This window comes from Diachasma alloeum, unplaced genomic scaffold (assembly GCF_001412515.2).
Source record: "Diachasma alloeum isolate Michigan unplaced genomic scaffold, Dall2.0 Dall_scaffold_00185, whole genome shotgun sequence".
In the NCBI taxonomy this organism is placed as follows: Eukaryota; Metazoa; Arthropoda; class Insecta; order Hymenoptera; family Braconidae; genus Diachasma; species Diachasma alloeum.
The window spans coordinates 1844705-1855903 of record NW_021680351.1 but is presented as its reverse complement, the minus strand read 5'-3'; the positions used below and the strand labels follow the sequence as shown (position 1 = coordinate 1855903).

The 11199-nt window shown below is 39.3% G+C and overlaps 1 protein-coding gene across 1 annotated transcript; it reads left to right on the top strand.

Annotated features, from left to right (window-relative positions):
* Nucleotides 1-2160: 2160 nt before the first annotated feature.
* Nucleotides 2161-10831, top strand: LOC107048033 (regulator of G-protein signaling 17). The gene is made up of 5 exons (XM_015270983.2): nucleotides 2161-3661; nucleotides 3824-4131; nucleotides 5517-5525; nucleotides 6426-6840; nucleotides 7867-10831. The coding sequence occupies exons 1-5, from the start codon at nucleotides 3653-3655 to the stop codon at nucleotides 8113-8115; spliced, it is 990 nt and encodes a 329-aa protein (XP_015126469.1). The 5' UTR covers nucleotides 2161-3652; the 3' UTR covers nucleotides 8116-10831.
* Nucleotides 10832-11199: the final 368 nt, after the last annotated feature.

Genomic DNA, 11199 nt, shown 5'->3' with positions numbered 1-11199 from the left:
CACACACGAATGATTTATTCCCTTACATTAGAGAATGACAACTTTCGTTTATATTACAAAAGAGGAGGAGAGTATAGACTAAATCATTCGATTCCGTAACGTCATGTTACGGGTCTGAACACTGCAATCTAGCAGAGCAAAGCGTCCGTAAAACGACGTTTTACGGACAGTGTGATGAAATACTATCGTTTAATTCGTTTAATTGTAGTGTTTAATTCTAATTCTTACTATCTGCCTCAAAAGTTCACTTTTCGAACCCATTTAGTGTGTGTAAAGTGATTGTTTTACGCACAGAATGCGCGTAAAGTTCAGAGGTCGTGCGTACAGTGAATTCTCGTGCGCAAAGCTTCGCTTCGAAATACACTTTACGCACGACCTTGAACTTTACGCACACCGTGCACAAAAGCAACCACTTTAGCCCCACTACGGTTCCGAACAGTGAACTCGGCAGGTATTACAAAAAATAGGATGTGTTACGCGTGCGTGCGAAAAAGTGGTTCTTTACGCACTTGTAACACAATATATTATTCTAACGAGTGTCAAGGTTGCAGACCAAGGCGAAGCCGAGCAATGCAATCACATGAGTCAGAAAAGTTGTTTTCGGCCGCATGACGAATTTTTCGTCGAATGCAAAATAAAAAATAAAAAATGAACCAATAAAAAATATTGAATCCTATATAATAATAGAGTAACGAATAACAGAGAAGATATAAAAATAAAAAATCAGTAAAAAAAAGCAGAGCTTTTTTCCCCTCATCCCAAAAATTGATACATTCAACTCATTTCCCACCAGCATCATAACTTATTCCAACCAACACATCGGAAAATTAGGTTAGCATGAGTCAAAAGCATAAACCCCCTCCTCATAGATCCCCAATGGGGGGGTAAAAACACCGAAGTCTCGAGTGAATGAGCGTCTCGTGCGCGCAGTGATAATTCTGCGTACACACAGAAAAATCATACCACAATAAAGACAGACTATAAAAGAAGGAGAAGAGAGAAAATTGGAGAGGGAAAGCGTCAAGCTGCGTCGGCGCTACAGTCTCACCCACTTTTTCTTTTATTATTTTTTCCTAGCGGGGGATCCATCAGAGAGTAGCATACAGTGGAGGGCCAGGCCGTCAGCGCCGCCGGACCGCCATATTGGTAATTTTCGTTGTCCGCTACATCGAGGAAACGGAAGGGAGGAAATAAAAAGGAAGGGAGAAAAGCACTGAGTGTGTTGCCAGAGAGGAGAGCCCTGGGTTGGTCCCCGCGCGCAAGACCTTTTTCACGAGGATAACCAGGGGCTCGAGGAAAATAACAGTTTTCGGGGCGATAAATTTTTTTTTTTCTCTCCCAAAACAATCATCAGTGATACAATTGACAGTATAAAAGACCAATCGAATGATCTGGTCACGTTACAGAGATTTAATAAAGAGTTTGTAGCCAAGATTTTTGTTCTTTATTTTATCATTTGTCATTACTTTGATTTAGTGAAGAGGAGAGAGGATTTTTTAGTGCAATCAGTTTACAACAGACGGGCTGAAGTTATTTGTAACACATGAAATAGGGGGGAAAAAGGAGAAACGATCGACGTATAGAGTGCCCTCACGAATGGGGGTAGTCCAAGCACACATGACACCCAAGTGACAGCGTGTCTGACCGTACAACACGATGACTCCGTGTAACAGGGTAAATAGTAATAATGGATTCAGTAAAAAATTGAGTTTGAGGTACTGAAGGTAAATAGCGTGAGGAATAATCATGCGAGTGACACTGACAGCAACTCTATTGTGTCAATGAGGGAACATTGACACAGTTGATAATTTTTTTTTTCTTTTAATGTCATTATTTCTGTTGAACATGTGAGGGGGGTGGGGGCCATTGTGTTGACTCGGTGTGTAAGTGAAAGTGATTTTTTTTCTCTTCATTTTACTCGAGTTCAAGATATTCGTAGAGTAGATTTAACACGGGAGAATCAGTGAGATGATCCACTGTGAGACCAGCTGATTCGTATTGAACTATTGGAATTCGTACATTTTCATCATCAATTGGAGATTATGTGCAGTGAGAGCAACACTGGGAAAAAATCATTAGAACGTGGAAAAAAAAAGTTCAAGTAGAGTGAGTTCGAGGCTCCATACGAGGTCGTACGCCCGCCAATCAATACGGCACGGCCCCGACCACTCTCGGTAGTTCCTATCCGCAAGCTCGAAACTTTATATACGTACCTCGACGCAAGCTCACTAGTCATTTACGGTGTGTTTTTACGCTGGGTGGCAGCACCTGTTCTCAAATCAAATCCATTTTACGAGGAGGAAGTCAGTGGACAGCCGGTTAACGTAGAAAATCAAGATTGTGAGAGATTTTATGCTGTGGTGTATTGAATAATTGCTCGTCTGGCACGCAAACGACTGGGGTTCAAATCCTCGATTTTCAGTGAATTCTTTCTTTCGTTGAAATACTATTGGGTACATTTTTAGCGAGTTGCTGCTGTGGTGTGTTGGATAGTTACTTGTCTGGCACGCAAACGACTGGGGTTCAAATCCCCGATTTTCAGTGAGATTTTTTTTTTTCGTTCAAATGTCGTTGGGGACATTTTAATCAAGTTGCTGTGGTGTATTGAATAGTTACTTGTCTGGCACACAAACGACTGGGGTTCAAATCCCCGATTTTCAGTGAGATTTTTTTTTTTCGTTCAAATGTCGTTGGGGACATTTTAATCAAGTTGCTGTGGTGTATGGAATAGTTACTTGTCTGGCACACAAACGACTGGGGTTCAATCCTCGATTTTTAGTGAGATTTTTTTTTTTCATTGAAATGTCATTGGGGACATTTTGATCGAGTTGCTGCTGTGGTGTATTGAATAGTTACTTGTCTGGCACGCAAACGACTGGGTTTCAAACCCCAAATTGTCATTCGGAAATTTTTAATCTTCAGAGATCTCATTGAGAGGATTGTGAGCAGCCCTTGAGCGACGGCGTTTTCACTGTTGCATCCTGAAACATCTGTTGTCCATAATCACCGAGCTATATCACGAGAACCATCACAAAGTGCTAGCAGAGTCTGAAATTCCCAAAAAAATATCAGACAAAAGAAATTAATTCTCGTCAAAAATCGTGCGCGGGAAATGATGACAAGCATGCGCAGAAGGACTCCTGTATCATCATTAATTATTATGGGATGGTGGTGCAGCGATCGCGAGGTGGCGTAGGTGGAGATTACGAAAGCGAGTGAGAGAGACAGGAAAGGAAGAAGAGAACGTCAGGAGGAAGAGGATTTTTGGAATACACAAAGAAGAAAAGGGCCGAGGGAGAGGAATAAAGAACAAAGGAGATTATCGAAGAGCCATAGGGCTGACTGATAAGATAGGAGCGAGAGTGATAGGGTGCAGGGGGCATGCGGGGCGCGGGCGAGGCCCAGCTAGATGGTCCCATTGGAGCCAGGTTGATATAAATCTGGATTTGCTTGGTCTTCATTGTCTTGGAGGAGGTAGCGTAGTGTGTTACGTGTGCTCACCCCCTCCCCACCTGCACCTGCACCTGCACCACGCTGATTGTTGAAGAACCTAGCTGATAGGGAGGGATCAGGCGTTGGGGAAGAGGGTTCGGGATTATTAAGTTGGATCTTGGCGAGAGGCGAGCACAGCTCGCTCTCAAGCGGATGGATCATGTTGGAGGTGAGCATCAACTACTGATGATTAATGTCTGATTGTCGAAGAGGTCTGGTGTGAAGTGGTGGAGCGGACAAGTCATTCTCGTGATGTTTGCTGTTCTGCTGGTTCACCTTGGACTTTGATCTTGATGCATTGGTATGACATGGGTTCTTTCGTCATTTTCAGATGCCGAGCGGACTCGGTGCGACTGCAATGGGAATAGGCGTTAGTCACGGTGGCAGTGGAGCTGAGGGTGGTTGTCGTCTTCGGGCATCCAGTCAGGGCCAGGTGTCCCAACAGCAGACTACCAATCAGGGATCAACGACCGGTGGACAGCAGTCTGATCAGCAACAGCAGTCGTCACAGCTGCAAGATGTTCAGCCACAGCAACAAGTTAAGCAGGAGCAGAGCCAACAGCAACAGAGGGTTGGCCACACCGGCAGATCGAAGAAGGATAACTGCTGCTTGTGCTGGTGCTGTTGCTGCAGTTGCTCGTGGTATTGACGTTCTTTTAGTAGCTTTTGGTGGCATTGTTCATGGTGTGATGGGTGTTGATGTTTTTTATGTTGGAGTTCGGAAATAGGATGCTGTAATTTCGTTTGAAGAACACGGAAAACATGGCGTCCTTTTTCATTGCTTCACTGCTGAATACATTTGCCTGATAAAGACCCACTCAATAATACTCGTGAATAAGTGCAAGCACTTTCTTTACGTACAACTGAATGCCCTCGTAAATCGTACACAATCGAGCTGCACATGATGAATTTGAATGCCATGTCAAGGCTGTTGATGGATTAAACCCGAGCACTCGTTCTCATTTTTCCTCCCGATGCACGATAAGAAAAAATGGGGAAATAAATTGGATAAAATGGCTTTAGCGTTGCTGGAGGGGGAGATCATTGCTAGTACCGTGCATCAGGCGATGGTCGGGAACGAATTCAAATCGTCTAGGTCCACGCCGGTTTTATACTCCTTTTTTTAACAAGCCTGTTGATGTCCTTTTTCCTGGCAGATTTGATATTCCTTTTTTCAATCGTTTTTCATAATCATTCTCATTGCAGAAAGTAATGCGACCGATGAGAAACATTCGCTCGTATTACTTTTTGCACTTTGCTCGAAGAATTCTACATTCTAACCACAGTATTAAGAAAGTTGAATTATTCTATTTTCCCCTGACCTAACGATTTTTACAATTATGATTTGTTTATTCGTGTTTATTAGAATGGTATTCAATGCTCTTTCGATTGTTAGGCGGGCTTCATGAAAATTCGACTCAAGACGATTGTACTCATGAAAACCGCCTTACTCTCTCCATTCGCTCGAGACATCGCCACGTCGAGTTCCCATTTTCGATTCGAGATATTGTCCAGGCTTTTTTCTTTAGAAAGGATTCAAAATGAAAATGAGAATTGCTGCAGTCGTATTGTTTCTTTCTCTCTGCACTCTTTTTCAGTTTATTTTAAAACGCATCCGTGTCACGTCAATCTTTTTATCTTCATTCCCATTTTTTTTGTTTTGTTTATTATTACCTAATGGCGAATTGGAAAAAAACTACCTTTGATCAATGTTTAGTTGTTCCATGAGAATGAGTAGCTGACGGTTGAGAGAGTAAACGGGCCGTTTTCGTGGCAGGGATCGTTCGGGTCGCCGAACGAGATTCGTGGGGTGGGTGGGGGCGGCTGAGGGGGANGGGGGGGGGTTGAATGTGGATTTTTGAAAGGAAGGGTGGATAATCGGGGAGAGGCGTGTGGGACGCTTGCGCTCTGTAACTAAATGTTGTTTGTCGCATGTGTATCAACGTTTTAGTGCACTCTTGGTTATATACGTTTATGTTATATTCTATTCGATTTTTTTTCAACTTGTTTCATGCCGCATACAGGAACAAATGGTGAGGCTTTTATAGGCGGTAATATGGGGTTCTGGGTTGTGGGAATCAATATACTTGCGGATTATATATTTCTCGGGAAATAGAAACGAGACATTTTTTTAAATTTTCGGTTTTCATAGTTGAGAATTAATGCGAAATTTGATAATCTTTACCATCAAATTTTTTATCCTGACAATTTTGTAATTTAAAGAAGTTGATGACGGCTTTGCTGATGAGAATTGAAAAATCAATTGTTGAAGAATTATCGAGATTTCCAGAAGTTTATGAGCAATCCTATTATAATGGGGATATTTCCGATATTTTTTTAAAACGAAATTAGTGAGATTAATTTGAAATCAGTTAATTTAAAATTTCGTTAATTATTTTTTAAATATTGTTGATTAAGTTAATTTTTTAAACTTCAATAAGCTCAATACGCGAGGAATTTCACGATTTTATTATTTCGTTTATTTAAAGGAAGGGGAGGGGATAATGACGTCACACCTCCCTACACTTCGTAGTTGGCTCGCTACGAGGCACTACTTTCCCTCGAGTGTCAAGAATAACCACATAATCTCATTTCTCTTGATAAATAATTTTTTTTATTATAAAAAATAAATTTTACCTAAAATTTCAAGGCAATCTGACACGAATAATCGAATAAAAGAAGAAAACATTTCAGGAAATAGTCCCATTGCGTTTTAAAAAAAATTGGAAATTTAAATGTGAATAAACAATAAACTTAGCGTATTCCATAAATTGAATATGACGTGAATCGCTACCACTAATTGTGTTAATACTGAATATGCATGATGTCCCGGTATTTCGTGGCCGGTTAAATCCCCGGAAAATTCAATAATCGAAGCTGTAAAAATAATTGGTCACCCCAGGCCAGAATTTTAACAAATGCAAATGTTGTAGTTTGGCAGCAGTTGGAACTGGCAATGGTGGTGGTTCGGGTGGTGGTGGTGAAGCAGGAAAAAAACGGGGAAACAGTGGAATAGCAAGCGGTGATATTGTAACAAGTGGTGATGGTGGTGATATGACAGTATCGAGTGCTGGTAATGGACTTGATGGTTTGGATGGCCTCGACAGTACACCCGAGTGTTGTGGCCTAGAAGAAGTACGTTCGTGGGGCTCGTCCTTCGATAAATTAATGAGAAGTGGAGCTGGTAGAAAACTATTTCGTGAATTTTTAATAAGTGAATACAGCGAGGAGAATATTGCATTTTGGTTGGCGTGTGAACAATTAAAGCGTGAAAGCAATCCAGAGAAAATTGAGGAGAAGGCACGGTACATCTATGAGGATTACATATCGATACTTTCGCCTAAAGAAGTAAGAATATTATTTATTTTATTTTCTAGATATAAATTTACCTTCAGACCCAAGTTCACGTCTGAACTTAAATTCATGTTCGGACATGAATTATTGTTCGGATTTATGTTCAGACAGAATTTCAGGTTCAGGCATAAAGTTTGGAGACAAATTTAGGTCTAAACCTGAATTTATATTCAGACATACACTTTTGTTTAGACAGCAATTCGTATCCGGGCCTAAAATTCAGTTCAGACTTGAAATTGTGTTCGGACACGAATTCATGTTCAGACATAACTTCATTCTCAAATTTATGTTTGGGCACAATTTCAGGTTCAGATATAAAGTTATCTTCAGACACAGATTTATGTTTCGACAGAAGTTCAAATTCAGATAAAAATTTACCTTCAGACCCGAATTCACGTTTGAACTTGAATTCATGTTCAGACATGAATTATTGTTCGGATTTATGTTCAGACAGAATTTCAGGTCCAACCATAAATTTACTTTCAGATACGAATATAGGTCTGAACATGAATTTTTGTTCAGACATCAGTTCAGGTTCAGACAGATTTTTACGTACCGCATAAATTCAAGTTCCGATTTATGTTCAGGCAGAAGTTCAAATTCAGATAAAAATTTACCTTCAGACCCGAATTCACGTTTGAACTTGAATTCATGTTCAGACATGAATTATTGTTCGGATTTATGTTCAGACAGAATTTCAGGTCCAACCATAAATTTACTTTCAGATACGAATATAGGTCTGAACATGAATTTTTGTTCAGACATCAGTTCAGGTTCAGACAGATTTTTACGTATGGCATAAATTCAAGTTCCGATTTATGTTCAGACAGAAGTTCAAATTCAGATATAAATTTACCTTCAGACCCGAATTCACGCCTAAACTTAAATTCATGTTCAGACAGAATTTCAGGTTCAGACATAAATTCATCTTCACGCACAAATTGATGGTCAGACACAACTTCATGTTCAGACATGAAAAAAAAAATCCTGCTCAGAAAAAATGGTTGTTCTATTTCGCAGGTGAGCTTGGACTCACGAGTCCGTGAGATCGTAAATAGGAATATGATAGAGCCAACACCGCACACATTCGACGAGGCACAACTTCAAATCTACACACTGATGCATCGTGACTCTTACCCACGTTTTGTCAACAGTGATATATTCCGTAGAGTAGCTAGACTGGGCAGTGGACCACCTAGTCCGACGAACGCCGAATCAGATCATGGCCCACCCAGTGGTAAAACCAAATCAAAGAAATCGGTGACGTAATTAATCGTGAACCTCATTAAGAACTTGAATTTTCAATATAAACAATTGCTGGTAATTACGAATACTCGTTTGATGATACTGGAGATACGAAAATACCGAACAGAGACGGTTGTTCATGTCACTGGGTCTGGGAAGGGTACAATTCAGTGGTGAAGTGGGAATACAGGACATGCCCATCTAATTTTTTGTGAATATTTCTTGATTTAGAGGAGGGCGGGGCAAAATAGAACACCAGGAAAAGCGGCTATTTGGCAAAATTTAGGTAATTTTTTTTGTTGGGGGGTCAATATGACCCTTGAAAACGCAAAAAATTTGACCCGCAACTAGATAAAAATTGTTCTGAGGGTCAAACGACCCTTAAGGACTTTTGGAAATAGGGATCAAATGGTCTTCAGAGTCCAATGACTCTGAAGAACGTTTAGGATTGATGGTGAAATAGTCTTGAGGGTCGAACGGGTAAAATCAGAGTCATCAAAAAGGGTCATTTGACCCTTAGAACAAATTGAGCCTCAAATAGTTCCTAAGGGTCGTGAACGCGATTAATAAAGGGTTATTTAACCCTCATAATCATTTATTTCTAGTTGAGGGTCAAATGGTTTTGAGGGTCAAATGATCCTCAAAGAGGTTTGAAGTTGAGGGTCGAATGGGTTAAATCAGAGTGACCAGGAAGGGTCAATTGACCCTGAACCCAACGCAATCTTCGGAGGGCACTTCTCCGTAAGACAAACTAACCCTCAAAACGGCCGTAAGGGTCTTTTGACCCTTATGGCTATTTGACCCTTCCCCTCCAAGGTCCGTTTGATCCCGTTTGACCTTCAAGACCTCTTGACCCTACAAAAAACAAAAGAAAATGTCTCCTGAATTATGATGAGTAGTCGTTTTTCCTGGTTTTCCATTCTTAAACCTTCTTGGTAGATCTTGAAAAAAGCTCCCATCAGAAATTCCGAAATATCTCTCCAAAAGTTCATCCTACCCCCCACTTCACAATCGAATAATCCCCTCCAAATCAGGAACAGCGAGATCCATTCCCCAAGAAGTCGCTCAATGATTCAAATACCAAAAAAAGAAATTCCACAAAAGCAGAAAATGAAGAATGATAACTCATACCAAGCATTAAACCATTGACAATCCGATGTATATGTCCCCGGGTGAAACATGTCACTGCAGATTTATCGATTTTTCAATTATCGCATTCGAGCTGAATGCGCTTTGCAGGCTATCATGGCACAATTTTCATTTTTCTACTTTTCACACATATTTTAAAAAATGTATTTTTCATTTTTCACCGGGGTATTTTTCCCCTCCGGAATGAACAACAACTATTCATAAAATATTCAAAATAATCACATTTACGTAAACGTTCAGCTCAACCGTGCGATCGTTGTGTTTTTATCGAATTTATGGCAAGAGAGATATAGTGAGAGTGGAAGTTTATGAGAGAAGAAGCTATTAAATGAATTAGTACTTAATTAATTAAACGATAATGCAAGATATGGAAGTCCTAAAGAACTGAGAATTAAATAAAAAAACAGGTAAATTAATATATGGTGGGGAGAGGGGAGCTACACCGTGCTAAAGGCCTAATATTCTCTCTCTCTCTCGGAGATGGGGGGCTGGTACTGGAGGTTATGACGCCTGGAGGGGCGCGCCCCCCCGCGTCGCAACACTCGCGCACGTACAATGATACTCCAGGGGTGTGATAACACACGAATTTCTTTCTAGTCGTTCTTCTAGTGTGATGGTGAGAGGTGAATGGAATTATATATTTAATTTATTTAGTGGTGGAAGGGAATTTGGGGTTCATCCAGCAAAATTGGACGTTTGAATCGGATAAAACTCTCTTTTTATTGCAATTTTATCATTCGATTCAAGTGTTTTTTGCTGAAAATCAATTGAATCAGGTATTTATTTAATTGACAAGGTTTTAATTGCATGGAATGAATAATTTAATTGAAGATTCGTGAAGTTCATTTCAATTAACTTTGATTTTTTTTGAATATCTGGAAGTGGAAGGGAGATAGCTACAATTTTGTCATAAACTTTTTTGCGGAGAATTTCACAAGCTGCATAAAAGTTCTTAACAAAAATTTCGCTATCTCTCATAGATTCGGAGATATTCATAAAAAAATAATCAACGATTCCGCAAGTTGATTTCCATCTAGTCTAGTTTTCGATGAATATCTTCGAATTAAAGGAAACATTCAGCAAAAATTGACATCCCACTTCACCCCTCCACCACAAACTCAAAAAAAAAAAACAAAAAAAATTGCACGAGTGAAGTCTAAGAGCGAGAGACACCGAAAACCCACACGGAGAGAAAATCACACGAAAAATGACAAATTAAATTACATTCCACGAATTTTCATTTGAAATCGAGGAAAAAACTTTGAGGCAAAGGTTAAATTGTTCCCCGTGACGTAATTTTTAGTGAAGAAGTAATTTTTCCACAATTTTCATCCAAATTTTTCGTTGAATTTTCTCTCCGTGAGAAAAAAATTATAAAAAGCAAATAAAAATAGTCTAATGATTATTGATAAAATATTATCGTTAAAACTACTACTGATAAACAAATGATTAGATTAAACCCTAAAATCAAGAGTGATGAGAAAAACAAGAAACCAACTACCCCTAAAGTAATAAACTAAAAACCTATAAACATTTTCAATAAAAGAAGACAAACCTAAAAGTGGGGGATAATTAAAATGAAAAAAAAAAACGCTGCGCATCGGTTACGATTAAACTCGCTCGGTTGACGAATTACTATATTATATATGGCATTAAACAAATACAAGAAACAAAATTATATATATATATATATATATATATATATATATATATATATATATATATATATATATATATAAATAAAAATGTGAAGTGTGGAAGAATGCGTAATACTTGCAGTATCAGTCAGCATTTGGTCTACTGCCCTTGTAGATATAATAGGTAGGGTATAAAGCTGTCGTTATTGGGACAAATGAAGTTTTAATTTCAATTTAATTGTACTTAATGTAGGGGAAACGATGGAGTGCGTGAGGCGAGTGCAAGCAGCTGCGAAGATATTGAGGATATCCAAGTATTTCG